The following is a 15,126-nucleotide window of genomic DNA, read 5'->3' as shown; positions in this document are numbered from 1 at the left end:
AGCAAGGTGTATTTTGAGAATTTTCTGGGGACCCAAGAGAGTACCGGACCAGAGGGAGTTCCTCCTTTCGGGGTCTTACACTAGACCTACCCTTCACGGCCCATTTGTAATCCTGTGACTTCCTTTGAACTCAATTTCAATTGTGTGTACTATGTACCAAGTAGATCTTCCTAGGATATACCTTTGCTTTCAATGAGATCAAATCCATAGTTAAACCTGCTATTCAAGGCTTGTGTAAGAAGGACTCACCCTATCATCTAATCTCCATAAGGCTGTCAAGAATGGAAGGGGCTCGGTGACAGCGCTTGCTATGTCATAGCATGTTCAAACAAAACCGAAAACCAAACTCTTCCATGTCTTTGGTTTGTTCTGCTCAATCCCTTAACTAAACTTTAACATTCTAAGAAGAAACCTTTTCTGGGAGTGAAGATTTGGATTTAAAAGTAAGGAATTCAATATCTGGAAAGAATGTTTGAGGTCTTCCAACAGTTTTTTCCTATTGTAATATCCAAATAAATTCAAGACTACCCCGTACCTTCCCCCTTCAAAAGGACTTTCCAAACTGTACTAGCAGGCCAAGTACAGAGCCAGATAAAAAGCTGGCTGACTAAACAAATATAGAAACATAGTTTTAACGGTCAAAAACAAGATTAACAATCCCCACCTCACTCTAAAACTAAAAAACACAAGGACAGACAAATAAGAGTCACCCTATACAAGCCAACCAGTGTCTAAAATGGTCATTGGCTACACCAATAATTAAAATAAGCCAAACTACCCTGGTGCCTATATCTGGCCCTAACAAAGGTATAAAAAGTGTGTTCTTTCTTTGTTCTGGGTCTCTCCTCCGGCCTGGGTGCTAAGAGGGGCTTCCCCCCGACATGTTGAATAAGTAAAATCCTCATGCATTTTTTCAACAATGGCAGTCTCTGTGCTCTTTGTGGATTTTTTTTTTTTTTTTGACAAGCTACAACTCATACCCTTCACCCAGCTTCTCATGTTACAACTTTAAGTTCAATTTAGTGAATTATTGAAAACCAAGATGAGTTCACAGATCTTAAACATTTTTAAAATGAAGATCTGGTGGTACCTAGGACATTTACAGTATTTATTACACAACTACCCACTTCTACGTCCAAAATAATTTTATCACCTCCTCCCCAGTAAGCAGTCATTCCCTAAGGCTCCCTCCACTCAGGCCCTTGCCACTCACCACAAGTCTTTGTCAAAGCCCCATAAACCTCTAGACCCCATGCTCCAGGCCTCCACAGACCTTTGGTCAGATCTTTTTTTAATTGTGTTTTTTGGGTTTGTTTTCTGTTTTGTTTTTGTTTTTTTGTTGTTATTGTTTTTTTTGGTTTGGGTTTTTGTTTTTTGTTGTTGTTTTGTTTGTTTGTTGAGACAATGTATCACCTAGTGTTAAGTTTAAAGGCATGCACCACCAAATTTACTCCCTTTGGTCAAATTTTAATGTATCCATTGTAGATAAACCTGATATCCTAGCACACTTGGATAGTTAGTTTTCTTGGCTTTTTTTTTTTTCAATGTCTTTCACATCTCTCAACCCATGACAGATAGGGGCTGGATAGTCAATTACATAGAATAAATATAGACAGTTTGCTGTTGAACTCAGTCTGCCAACACGGATTTACCGGCTGTGTTAGGCTTTACCGAGGTGTTTTAATGCCGTTGACATCCAATTGTTCTTTTACCAGTGAGCAACGCCGTCAATTTTTGCTCCGGGCTGAGAATAGACCGTCAAGTGAACTCTGGAATGAGTTCGGGATTGCAAGCCAGGGCCCCTCCCAGAGGCTCCGAAAGCCCACGTGGACCCCCTCGGGCCTTCCCACTTCAAGTGAGGCCCGAGCTGGGGGCCAGGGGGATGCGCGAGCTCTCGGGCTCCCGGGAAACTCTGGATTGGCCAAGATGCCAGCCCCGCTCTTCGTGGATCCGACCGCGCGAGCTGACCCGGGATCCGGAGACTGCCCCGAAGGGAGCGTAGGCTGCCTTCCCCGAGGGGCGGGCGCTACGGGAGCCGCTTCCGGGTGAGCCGCCCCGCCCCCACGTGGGTTGCGCTTTTAGAGCGGGAGAGCGCCGTGGCCAGAGCCCGGCTCCGAGCGGCGGCGAGCAGCGTCCTTGGTAGGTGAGCCGGCGCCGGCCTCTGGGAAATGGTGGGTTGAGGCGAGGGGACGACCCCTGAACAAGGTGAGGTGCACCCCTATGGTGCTGTTGTTCCCGAAGCTCTGACGCTGTAGCGGAGACGCTGTCCCTATGCACCTAGTAGAGTGGGCGGGATTCTTGCCGCTACACGGTCCTGCTGCGTCCAGGCTTCGGGACTCAAAGCTGGGCTCCACCCGCCCCCTTTCTCGGAGACCGAAGGGGTAGCCTCGGTTTCTGCAGAGCGCGAGGTGTCTAGCAGGCTGGAGAAGTGGGGAAAACAATAAGGGTCGCCTGTGCTAGGTCTCTCCTGCTTCTGCTCATTCAGTCATACAACAACCCATTGAGATCCGCTTAAGCCCCAGACCACAGGAGAAGACAAGTCATGCAGCTTGAAACAAGAATTTGTCCCCATGCCTTTTAAATCCCAAAGTCACATGCTAACCACCCTGCTACCAGCCGTGGCCAGGTCTAGGTTAAATCTTTCTTCCCCTGCTCTCACCTGGAGTTTCTGTCGCCTCTTCCATACTGGGATAATAACGTGTGAACTCAGTCCTTCTAATGCCAGAAGTCCTGGTGAGCCCTGAGGGCTGCTGGACTCCAGAAGTTTGGACCATATTTATAGCTGACCTGCTGTATGAGACCTGCCCTTCTCGGAATTCAGTTTTACAGTTTGATGTAAAAGCTCTCAGCCAGAATAGTTTAGCAGTCTGTGGAAAGGCAACTCCCAGCTTGAAATGGCTAAACCCCCGGGCAGCAGGGGAGACTAAGCCGGCACACTAGACCAGGTCTAGTTCTTTAACCCCTCCTAACAACGCGGCAGGTGGCAGCTAGAGTATGCAGGAAATGCAAATGGACCACTAGGCAGTCCCTCTTCAGAACTGCCCAGAGATGCCTTTCCCGGGCCTCTTTGGGCTTCAGATTTCCCAGCTCTGAACCTTCTACCTAGCTGGCCCTGCTGACTCGTCTCCTCCCTAGCCAGTGCAGAGCCTGCTCGAGCTGGCACCACTTCACTACTATTTATGCCAAGAGCACAGCCTCTGGAATCCTTTGTGGCGTACAACCTGGGAGCCCAGGCCCTGAAGCTCTCTCTCAGCTGCTCCCAGTGGCAGTCTCACTCCCAGGTCGGGGGATGCTGCCCCCTAAGGAAGGTGAGATCTTTACAGTCTTTCAGAAAAGCTACCCCGAAGTGTCTCTAAGAAACTACAGTGTTCCGTTTCCTTCTTGTCTAGTACATGCTGCTGGAGGGCCCCTAGCCTCTCTCACCTCAGGCAGTGGCTGGAATCTATGTCCTTCCCCAGGTGTGGCGAAGGGTCACACAGTACAGCCTACTCATCCTAGCTCAGCACTAGCCATAGATTTAGCGTTACTCGCCGCTGCCACCGTGGTGTCAGACACACCTCATCAGTAATCTGATCTCCACAGCACACAGGCTTGATAATATCAGCACATTTTAAATTTTGAAAAAAAAAAAAAAAAAGCGGGGGAGGATCCGAAAGGCCTTGCCCATAGTTATAGAGTCGACTCTGGGATTGTTTGGCCCAGAAACAGTTGTTTCTGCAACACCTCGTACAGCTTGCTAGCAGAGTGAACCTGTTGTAAAATGAGAGAGAAGGTAGCTTGGGCCCCTATGGTCATGCGTTCCTGTATTCCTAGGTCCCTGTGTTTACTGTTTGAGACACAGGGTTTAAGCTCAAGTTTGCAAACCCCCTTAATTTGAGGGAAATGCCCTGCCCATGTTTGGAAATCTTCCAGACTCTGAAGGACTTCTCTCATAGAAGAACCCTGATCTAGAATTGGTTCTGTAAAACAGAAGCACCTTCCCGCTCTATGGATGTTCATTAAGCATCTGCTGTCATACACTGTGTAGTACAGGGCCCCGAGCTGGAAGTCTCTGGTCGGTCCCTATCTCTGCCTTACTCACTGTGTGAGCTCAGGTGCCTTTCCATCCCTTCATTCCTCCTATCAAACTGTGAGGGATTGAATAGAACTTTTTTCCTTTTAAATTGGCACCAACATCTCTTTCAGTTTTATCTAGTGGCCAAAATAAAGACAGCTCAGTGATCAAGAACACGTGCTGCTCTCATGTAGGACCTGGGTTTGGTTGACTCAACAGCCATAAGCAACACTCGTTCCGGGGACCATACAACCTCTTCTGAATTCTGTGGGCATTGCAAATATGTGATATACATTCATGCATGCAAGCAAAACACTCCTCGCCATAAAATAAGCCTTTACAAGTTCAAAACAAAGCAAACAAACAAAGTCTAAATCAAAGTTGGACTGTTCTGGCTGGGAATGTAACTCAGTGGTGGAGCATAGGGGTGCAGGGGTTCAGTCCCACCACAAGCAAACAGAAACTGCTGACATGCGCCTCCTCACACGCCTCTCCTCTCTTCCCCTCTCTCCTCTCCCAGCTACCCTGAAGTAGAAGCTGGGCAGCGCAGCTCCTCCAAGTTTTACTTATGGGCAGATGGCCTATCAGCGTTGCTCCCTTAAGCTCTTAAAGGAGATGAGTGAACGCCAGGGAATGCAGGTGTGGATTCCAGAAGCCAGGGCCTGCTACAGAGATGATTCTTGGGCAGAGAAATCTGAATGTGCACCTGGTTCCAAAACCTGACTCCAGTCCAAAACGGCATTAAGCAGGTTCCATAACCTCTCTGAGCCTCTATTTCATAATTGCTAAGTGTTATATTAATTTCGCAATGTAACTTAAGTGAGATAAAGTACTGCCTTCCACACCTTGCACCTAGGTAGAGGGAGACCAACTGGAGTCCAGCACAACTTCAGATTCAGGCTTTATCATTAACCAGCTATGTCATTTTGAGCAAATAGTTGCATATCTCAGGGCTACCTCCTGGCAGATGTGAGAGCCAAATTCTGCACAAAGAGTCTATATAGATAAACTCTCATATGTGCTGAGTGTGTTATTTAGGAGCCAAAGCATCTCTAAGTAGGCTTGGCCTCTCTTGTCTTGTGTCCTGTGATGAGGCTGGCCCACCCAGGGGTGTGGTGGCAGGGTTGGTCCTTGTGTGGTTCCTGATAACCTCAACCCCAGCAAGGAGGGACAGGGGATAAGGTGGGCCCCTGAGCTGCTTGGGAGGGAGCTGAAGGAGCCTGAGAGAGTGGGAGCACAGCCAGGCACACTGAAGGACCCCTTGGGTTCTGGGCTTGTTTTCACTGGTAATTTGCTGTAGGACTTTGGGTGAGTACCTGCCCCCTCTTGATGTCCCCTTTGTTGGAGGAGCAGAGATTCAAGCCTTCCAGCCTCTACTGTCTGTGGCTTTCTCTCTCTTCCTTTTCTTTTCTTTCCTTTTCTTTTCTTTCCTTTTCTTTCCTACTTGGCTGCTTAATAGCCAAAAGGAAATGTCTAAAATGGAACTGGCTGTCCAACTCTGAGTCCCACCACCCTCTTCCTGCTTTGTCCCTGTCTCTGCTGCCCCCTGGGTCAGAGCATCCGCCCTAAGGGACAGCCTCTTGGCCGCCTCCAGATGGCCCTTCCTTCTCCGCCTCCTGGCCTCCCACGGCTCCTGAGCTCCTCTGCTTCCTGTCTGCTCTCCTCAGCCACAGAGTTCTTTCAAAGCCAGGCTCTGGCCAGGCCAGTGCCCTGTTTGATGCTCAGAACTCGTCCCTGTCAAAAACCCTCCACCTCTTCTGTATGACCCCTGCTACATCCTCAAGACTTCAGACTAGTCTGCAATCGTCCTCATTCACTTTTGTGAGAGGAACACTGTCTCTTTATCCTTGCCAGAGAGCCCAAGCCCTGTCTTCTACAAACTCCTCTGCCCTCCTCTCTGGGCCCATGGATCATGTAGGCTCGGGCTGCCAGGTTCTGCAGTACACTTATCAGCCCTGCCTCCAGGGACTGGCCTATGGCTTCCAGAAGGCACCTATGAGGGTATATTGGTGGGCTGGCATACAGTAGGTGCTCCTGAAATAGTGTGACACCCGGGTTTCCTTCAGTCTTCTATCACTGACTTGACATGCAGTTATTGTCTCGTTCCCAGTGGGATGAAATATCTGCCCTATGCTAGAGTCAGTGTGTAGGGAGGGCTGGTGTGGGAGGCGGACACGAAGTCAGCACAGTCCCTGCCTCCTGCAGAAGCTCTGTCAACTAGCCACAAGGTAAGCCAGTGCCACACGGAGCTCTTATACAAGAGAGATTATGAAGTGGGCAAGAACGAAGCCGCTGAGGGAGAGGGAGAAGTCGGTGGCATGCTTACTTGAGGGAAGGCTGCACGGTGTAGACCTTCTAGGGAAAGGGAAGCATGGCATCACAAAACAAGTGCCCGCCTGGCACAGGAGGATCGGGAGTCCATGGCCATCCTTAGCTACATAGGAAATTCAGAACCAGCCCTGTCTCAAAAGAAAACCAACAGAATGGGGGAAGGAGAGGAGACAAGAAAGTGCAGTGTGGGGCACTGATTGGCCAGCACAGAAGGCTCCTTAGTCGTAGGAGCTCCTTAGAAGCCACCGTACCGTGACGGACAGTGCCTGTGCGTGTCCGCGTCAGTCATGCATGCGGTGCTTGGTATACGATGAGCCTAGTGCCTCAGCCCACACGGCAGGGTCTTAGCGGCGCTTGGCACTAACAGAGGAATTCCAGGGCATCTTACTTTTCTGCTTATCTAAAATTCTTGCCAAGCAAGTTTGAGGCCAGCCTGAGTTACATAGTGAAACCCTGTCTCAAAAATCAAAGTAAAGCGCGCAGGCTGCGGCTGTAACTCAGTAGTTGAATGCTTGCCTGACATGTGCAGAGCCCCTGGGTTTAGTCCACGGCATCACCAAAAAAAAAAAATTGTAACCTCTGAATCCGCCGTAATCCGTGGGCGTTTTTCATGGAGTAATTGAAGTTTAAATGCTATGGTGATCAGTGCTTCTCACAGTGAACACAAGGAAGAATCCGTTCGGTTTTTCTTTTATTCCTCATTTTCTGATTCTTTGCTAGGACACAATTTACAGTTACTAGAAAACTAGTGGGATCTTTTTGTTTTGTTTTTAAATTAGCAGTCCTGTGAACCATGGCCTAAATACTATTATGACATTGAAATTGCTTTGAAGGTTCTAAGGTATCCCTGCCTTACCTTGCCCTGGAGAGGCAGCAGTTGGTAAAACCACACCTTGAGGAGCAGGGGCTGGAGAGGGGGAAGGCAGGACCGGGACCCCGGGTACATGTCTTTTGTCTCCTGATGCCCACTGCAGAGCTGAGGCTGCAGCAGACACCCAGGAGCCTCGACGCCATCCAGCAGACGACTCTGTGGCCCACTGCCCCGACCATGCATCACCAGTCCGTTCTGCATAGTGGCTACTTTCACCCACTGCTTCGGAGCTGGCAGACTGCCGCCTCCACCGTCAGTGCCTCCAACCTCATCTATCCCATCTTTGTCACGTGAGTCCTCCAAATGGGCCGGGCCTTGGATCTGCCCAGGGTAGGAGCAGGTGTGTGACTGGAACAGGCATGGGGATTGCTGGGAGGAGGGGGCCGTAAAGCAGGCTGTAGGCTGAAACAGAAGGTCTTGTGAGTGGCCTGCCTGTGAGGTTAAGTTCAGTAGTCTTTGGAACCATAAGATGGTACATCGTGGCCAAAGTCACTTAAGTCACAATGTATCTAGGCTGGGACACAAGGACCCTGTGACTTAAGAATCCAAGTCCTTCCTGTGATTGCTATTCTTATTACAGTTTCCCTCACTGCCACATCACTGTTCCTGTTGTCATTTCAGGCCCCGGGCTCGCCCAGGCACGGGAGCCACACACAGGATCCTACCCACTCCCTCCATCTCTACTTCCATGTCCCTTCCCAGCTTCCGTTCCATCCTTCCCAGGCACTGTCGCCACCACCCCTTCCTACAGCAATCAATCCATAGCCCTCTCTTGCTCTAACAGGGATGTTCCTGATGATGTCCAGCCTATCGCCAGCCTCCCGGGAGTGGCCAGGTAGGAGGCGTGGTGACTGACAAGGGGATGGCAAGAGGCGAGATTTCACAGGTGAAAGTACCAGGAAATAGAAGCCTGCCCAGCAGGTAGCAGATTCGGAAAGGCACTGTGGAAAAGAAGGATTTCATGGGCGACTAAGCTCTTAGCCAGTCTAGAAGGTGACCTCGTAAAGTGACAAGCATTCTATCATCTGGGACATTTGTGGCAGAGGCTGCTACCAGCAGAATCTGGGCTTGAGGTGGGACTTGACAGACTTGAGTCCGTCTGTCACAGCTAACTCTGTGGCACTGTGTTTATGACCCTGTTTGCCCACTCCTGTGGTGGGAATGTTACTGCTTATCCCTGGACGGTGGGTCGGGTTCCTGCTCAGTTTGACTCTTCACTGAGCGGTTCACTGAGGAACTCTCACATGCTAGCTAGCCAGCCTGTTACCTGAGAGCCATAGCCCCAGCCTGCAGCCCGGCTTTTAGCAGAAGCATTGTTTGAAGGGGTGGAGGCCTGTGCAGGGCACCTGTTACCTTAGCACTTTACATTTCCTTACCCTGCCCCTCCCCCAGGTATGGTGTAAACCAGCTAGAAGAGATGCTGAGACCCCTGGTGGAAGCTGGCCTGCGCTGTGTCCTGATCTTTGGTGTCCCCAGCAGAGTTCCCAAGGTGAAAAATGGAAGAGTTGAGAAGGGCAGATGAGGACTGGGCACACGCTCGGTTTGTAAAGTGCATGCTGCTCCAGCTTGAGGACCTAAGTTCAGTCCTAAGACCCGTGTTGAAAGCTGAGCAGAACGTGCAGAATGTGCCTGTGATCCTGGTGCTGAGGAGGCAGAAACCTCTGGGTCCCTGGGGTTTGCAGGACAGCTGGCCTGCCTGAACTCAATGAGAACCTGTGGCATGGTGGTACACATCTGGAACCCCAGCATGGGGCTGAGTGTGTGGGGGGCAGGCATATCTCTCTGAGTTCAAAGCCAGTGTAGTCTGTATAGCTAGTTCTAGGCCAGCCAGAGCTACACAGTGAGACCTCGTCTCTAAAACAAAGAAATTCAAGGTGAAGAATGATTAAGGAAGACACCCAGCTTTGATCTATGGTCTCTGTACCATATGGTCTCATGTACCCGTGCACACACACAGACACACATACATGTGAACATGTGTATACACACATAAGGAAGGAAGGAGGAAGACAGAGGAAGGACTGAAGTGTCATGCTCAGTGTGTCCTTGCTCTGCCCTGTGCAGGCTCTGGGGCCACAGTTATGTCGCTATCTTGCCTGCCTTTGGCCCAAGGTCAGGAAGCTCAGAAGTAGGACTGGGACCCTGTAACTGGGTGAGTCACGCCCCAGTCAAACCCCAGTCAAGCTCCAGGCTTCTGCTGTCCTCTCTACAGACGGGGCCAATCCAGTTTATCCTCATCTAGAGTCTGATGGGGCGAAAGGAGAAGGTTGGGCCTGATCTTCGATGGCAACCACTACACCTTTTGAAAAGCAACCGTAATAGACATCCCACCTTGTCCTTCCCCTGCCTCCAGGATGAACAGGGCTCTGCAGCTGACTCAGAGGACTCCCCAACTATTGAGGCTGTCCGTCTGCTGAGGAAGACCTTCCCCACCCTCCTAGTGGCCTGTGATGTCTGCTTGTGCCCCTACACCTCCCATGGCCACTGTGGTGAGTTCCCATATCTCCTCTTGTGAAGGCCACCTTTCCTCTGGGGTAGGCACATATGGGGACTCAAGGTGCACTCCCAGATCCATCCGTCTTGTCCCCCAGGCCTCCTGAGTGAAAACGGAGCATTCCTAGCAGAGGAGAGCCGACAGCGGTTGGCAGAGGTTGCACTGGCCTATGCCAAGGCAGGTGAGTAAGCCCCCTAGCAGCGGGGACAGGAGGGTGGCATAATGGGGCAGAGAGGTCCAGAATTCTGAAGGCCACCCTTTGTTTTTCAGGCTGTCAGGTTGTAGCTCCGTCAGACATGATGGATGGACGAGTTGAGGCCATCAAGGCTGCCCTGCTAAAACATGGACTTGGCAACAGGGTAGAGGCTGAGGGCAGGGAGGGGGTGGGGATGCATGGGAGGAGAGGGCTTGGGCCAGCCCTAGGAGTATGGCTCAGTCAGTAAAACACTTTCTTGCAAAGGTGGAGACCTGAGTTTGGATCCCCCAACCCATGTCAAAAGCAGGCATGATGGTATATGCTTGTCCTCCCAGTGATGGTGAGGTTGAACTTGCTAGCTAACCTGCCTACCCTTGGTAAAGTTCTAGGCTGGTGAGAGATATCTGTCTCAAACAAAAGGTGGACGGCAGCTGAGGAATGATGCCAAAGTTGTCCTCTGAGCTCCACATGCATATGCACACACATGCATCCACCCATGAACCCACATAGACAGTGAATATAAAATCGAGAGCAATGCTGGATAAGGCCTTTGGGATCCATCTCAACCTCAGATAGAGAAAGTAAAGCCTATGTTGGATGAGACTGGATTAGAGGTCCTTCCCCTCCTGCCCAAGGACCTTTCCCTGTCACTTTACTCCTGGGATTCAGGAAGAGCTGACCCAGCCTAGACCCCATTGTCTTCCTTATAGGTCTCTGTGATGAGCTACAGTGCCAAATTCGCCTCCTGCTTCTACGGTCCTTTCCGGTGAGTGGCACCAGCAGTGGACTGTTAAATTCCTGGTTCATTCAGCTGCAGCGGGCCCCCTGGCATCGTGATATTATTCTTTTGCAGGGATGCAGCTCAATCAAGCCCAGCTTTTGGAGACCGACGCTGTTATCAGCTGCCTCCTGGAGCCCGTGGCCTGGCCCTCCGAGCAGTGGTGAGTGGTCAGAACTTAAGCCCCATATCCATCCACCCTGTACTGTCCTACCCCTGTCTCAGGTCCTGTCTTCGCCTCATCCCTAGGCCCGAGACATTCAAGAAGGAGCTGATATGCTCATGGTGAAGCCGGGATTGCCCTACCTGGATTTGGTTCGAGAGGTGAAGGAAAAGGTGAGCTCGGGGTGGGGGATGGGAGAGCACGTTCCCTACAGTGCACCCTGAATGGAGGGACTTTCAGAGCCCTCTGAGCCGGAAGCAGTATGCCCCTGATCAGGAGCCCCCTCCTCCCACCCCTGCCTAGATACTGGGTTGTCTTCTATTCTGCCACGGCTCACGGGAGGCTTTGGACAGCTCGGGCTGGACAGTTTCTGAATGAGCAGGGCAGCGAGTGGTGAATCAGAATGGGGCAGGGAGGAAGCGACAGTCACTTGAACCTGTGTGTCCTTCCCTGCAGCACCCCGAGCTCCCCCTTGCAGTATACCAGGTGTCTGGAGAGTTTGCCATGTTGTGGCACGGAGCCCAGGCCAGGGCCTTTGATCTCAGGACTGCTGTACTGGAGGCCATGACAGCCTTCCGCAGAGCCGGTAAGCAGGGGTGAGGTTTGTGACCTGTGTCACAGGGACTGATGGGCGCTCTGCCCAAGGTCTGAGAAGCCTTGATCCTTTGCCTGGAAGTTCTGATCTCCAGACACTGGTAGAAATGAGTAGAAAGGTGGAAAACGTATGCAGAAATGGGACTCCATAGAACTCTTCGGTTGTGAGAAGCTGGGCAAGCCGCTTCTATAAATCTCACGGTCCTTGTAGTACCTGGTACATATTTGTCTGGAGGAGTACCTGTGATAATATGCAGTGTATGCTTATTACCCCGTAAATGGGAGCAGGTTTGGAAAATATCACTCACCATCCTGGTCATTCAGGCTCCACAGCCAAGGATTTAACAGCAGACTCCTGTTCTCCCCACTCACAGAAAGGTCCACAGACACAAGCAACTTGGGCACTGTAGCTCATCACTGAAACCTTTGGTGAGACGATGGGTCTGAGCTCAGTCAGTAACTGGGCAGGAGGAGAAAGGACCTCAGCTAAGAAGTAAGGTCTGTAGTCTGGTCTCAGGGCTGCACTGGACCTTGGTTTCCCCAGACCAGCAGCGCAGTCAGGCTTGCACTTGCCTGCATCTTCCTCTGCACTTGCCACCTATCAGCAAGTCAAGGCCCAGAACAAAGAGAATGACTTGTACAGTGTCTGGAGCTGGCTACAGCCAGACTCAGCCATAGGCTGTGCCACCAGGCTGTGCCTCTCCCTGGTGGTCTTCCTCTGCCTGGCCCTCGTCTCCCAACTGTGCTGGCAGCTGATGTCACCTCCCTCCCATTTCTGTTTTCCATACAGGTGCCGACATTATCATCACCTACTTTGCACCACAGCTGTTGAAGTGGCTGAAGGAAGAGTGAAGGAAGTGTAGGACTTGATCTTGACCAAGCTCCCTGGGCCTTACAGAAGGGGGAAAGTAAATGCGCTGTTAGAACTGTGCCCTGTGCCCTCTTCCTGCCCACGCTGCTGGCAGGGTGCAGCGCCCTGGGTGGTTTGCCAGCATGCTAAACTCCCACTCACAGCCGCAGCCTTCCAGGCTCTCCAAGTTTCCCACTCTGGCTCAGCCCAGAGACCCTCCTCCCTGCTCTGCTGAGGTGTGGCCTCAGCTTGGCAGGACCCAAGAGCCTTAGGCACAGGCTTGGGGCTTTGGGACAAGAGGTGAGCAGTTGGAGCTTGAAACCTAAAGAGTTATTCACTAATGAGGATCAAACCCCAGAAGCAGCAGGAATTCCTGGCCGCAGGAGATGCCAGCATCAGAAAGTCTTTATGCAGTTCCTGAGAACCTCTGCCCAGGGCAGATGGACACAGCAGAACGTGCAGCAGCGTGTCTCTGTAGGATGTATGCAGAGAAAGGGGAAGCAGAGAAGACGTAACAAAGCATGTGAAGTGATACATGCTAAGAAGGGAAAGTCCAAGACAGAAGCTGTCCCTGAGTTGAAATCTTAAAGGGACAAAGAGGACCAGCAGAAGTGCTCAGAGACCCTTTGGTAGGAGGAGCTTGGCAGGGCTGGAGGGCAGTCAAGGAAGAGGAACGTGGGTAACAGATGGGAGGTTGGAATAGTTCGTTCCCCAACCTGGCAGGGACCTTAAGTTTTGTTTTGCATCTGTGGGCAACCACCTTAAAGATTTGGGGTTGTTTGATTTAGTTTTCTCCACTAAGTACCCCTGGCCTCACCCACCTAGGCCAGCACTCTGCCACTGAACTGTTCCTATAGCCTTCACGACACCTTCTGGAGACCAGACTAGATGTTTGCAGGAGGCAGATAAGGGAGAGAGTAAGGTTGTCTTTGTGGGTTTCTGAAGCTGCCCAGCTGGTTTTAGTTCATTCATCTGACATGACACCCATACTGCGGCTAATGAAGGTTGGGGCCAGTTTGCAGGCACACCTGACTTTAGAGGCAGAGGCCCTACTCTAGCTCTGACTCTAAAGCGATGTCATTTCTAAGGTGCAGAATTAGAGTTATTAACTGGCAACTCCTGCAATCAGACTGGTCCAATACTTGGTGACTTTCTTTTAAAGCTGTGAATAACTCGAGAGCTGATCTTCCTACTTCTCAGCCTTCCGGAAGGAAGCCATCAAAATCAAATCAGCCCTAAACTGTCTCTCTTGGACCCTGAGCACAGATTCACCATCTAGAACCCAGGTCACTAACTTAAAACATGCCATCATCGGGCCAGGGGTGTACCAGACTAGGCTTGTACTATCTTGGCTGTTAGACAGCCTCTGAGCTCTGTGGGTAAAATGGTTCGTGTGTTAGGGAAGCCATCATCACCAAGCTGTTCAGAGAGTCAAGAGACGTGCTACCCTGTTTGTGCCAAAGTCCTAATGGGTCCATGCGCAATGGCCAATGGGAAGGTCACCAGGTCCTGACCTTTGAAGGATCAGAAAACAGTCCCCTGAAGGACTGATGACGTTTGGGTGAACAGCTAAGCTGAGACATAATTGACCAAGAGCCTTCCAGGGAAAGAACCATTGTGCAAAGTTCCTGGAGCCGAGGCGGAGCTGCATGAGCACAGGGCTGGTGTGGCCGGCACACCAGGAAGAATACATCAAGAACAGGTGGCCTGGACATCAGCGTCTCGGTCCAAGCCATACAGGGGCTCCGATGCCACACTCCACCTTTATCCCAAGGTCAAAGGGCACCTCAAGGTTGCCAGCAGGGGAATGACCATGTTGTGTTTTTCACTTAGTAACACCATGGCATCGTGCAGGTGAGATGTCTGAATTCCATGGTGACCATAGGGATGCAAAAAAGGAGATGTATTTAGAGTATAATTAAGTTAGACCTGCTTCTCTGAATGGCAGGTGGCCTGACCATTTAGTGGAGAAAGCAGACTCAAGGTAGAATGCTCAGTTTAGCTTGGGGTCCTTGGCAATGAGAAAGGTCTAGCTAAGAGATTTTGATGGCACCCCCCACTAAGGCTACTCACATTTTCGGCAGAACTGGGTTAAAGGTTACAAAGAAAACCAGAGGTAACATTCTGACCCAGCTCCAAAGCCCCTACTCTTTAACCACTCATGGCACCTCCCAGTAAGGGACAGTGAGAAAGATGTCTCGCCTCTGCTGTGTGATTAACTGGTATGGGAGGAAGACCTTGGAGTCCATTTTCCCCTGGAGTTGGGTCTTGTCACCTGAAGTGTCCACTTGGTGGCAGCCACCCACATCTTTGCAAACAAAGCAGGCACAGGCAGACATGGCTTGTACCTAAGGGGTTGAAGCAGAAGGGTTTCCTGGACTTCGAGACTAACCTAAGCTGCCGAGTAAGATCCTTCTTTAAAATCAGGAAGACCTGAGAGTCATCTGAAAGGGTTGTAATTGACCTGTGCCTCATCCATAAATAGAGAACTAGATGTTCAGTCTGGCCAGGATATTATCAGCCTTCCAGATACTTGACAGTGGGTGTCAAGGGACTTGGTTTTCTCATTCCCCTCTCAAATGTGCCAGTTTAGGCTGTAGTCCCTTTGGCAGGTGTAGTGGCTATTCCTGGTTGTCAACTTGACTATATTTGAAATGAACTACAATCCAGAATTGGAAGGCTCACCAGTGAACCTAATTTGGAAGCTGGGAGATAGAAGTTTCTGATCTGGATCTTGGTATGGAGATCTTGAGACACAGTGGTGATTGAATCCAGAAGATTAAGACAGGGAGATC

At 50.7% G+C, this 15,126-nt stretch overlaps 1 protein-coding gene across 5 annotated transcripts; it reads left to right on the top strand.

Moving 5' to 3' along the window:
* The first annotated feature begins 1,936 nt into the window (after positions 1-1,936).
* On the top strand, positions 1,937-12,412 carry Alad (aminolevulinate dehydratase). 5 transcript variants are annotated; one of them, XM_021200217.1, is made up of 12 exons: positions 1,937-2,139; positions 7,360-7,546; positions 8,041-8,091; positions 8,649-8,745; positions 9,610-9,745; positions 9,848-9,931; positions 10,021-10,109; positions 10,657-10,712; positions 10,800-10,887; positions 10,974-11,060; positions 11,344-11,473; positions 12,272-12,412. In XM_021200217.1, exons 2-12 carry the CDS (start codon positions 7,434-7,436, stop codon positions 12,331-12,333), a joined length of 993 nt encoding a protein of 330 aa, XP_021055876.1. In that variant the 5' UTR covers positions 1,937-2,139; positions 7,360-7,433; the 3' UTR covers positions 12,334-12,412. The 5 variants fall into 5 exon arrangements, with proteins under 5 accessions (XP_021055876.1, XP_029396143.1, XP_029396142.1 ...); XM_029540283.1 differs by having other exon boundaries at positions 2,024-2,045; XM_029540282.1 differs by having other exon boundaries at positions 2,092-2,143.
* The last annotated feature ends 2,714 nt before the right edge of the window (positions 12,413-15,126 follow it).

This window comes from Mus pahari, chromosome 6 (genome assembly GCF_900095145.1).
Source record: "Mus pahari chromosome 6, PAHARI_EIJ_v1.1, whole genome shotgun sequence".
Lineage (NCBI taxonomy): Eukaryota > Metazoa > Chordata > Mammalia > Rodentia > Muridae > Mus > Mus pahari.
This window is presented reverse-complemented; position numbering and strand designations above follow the sequence as displayed.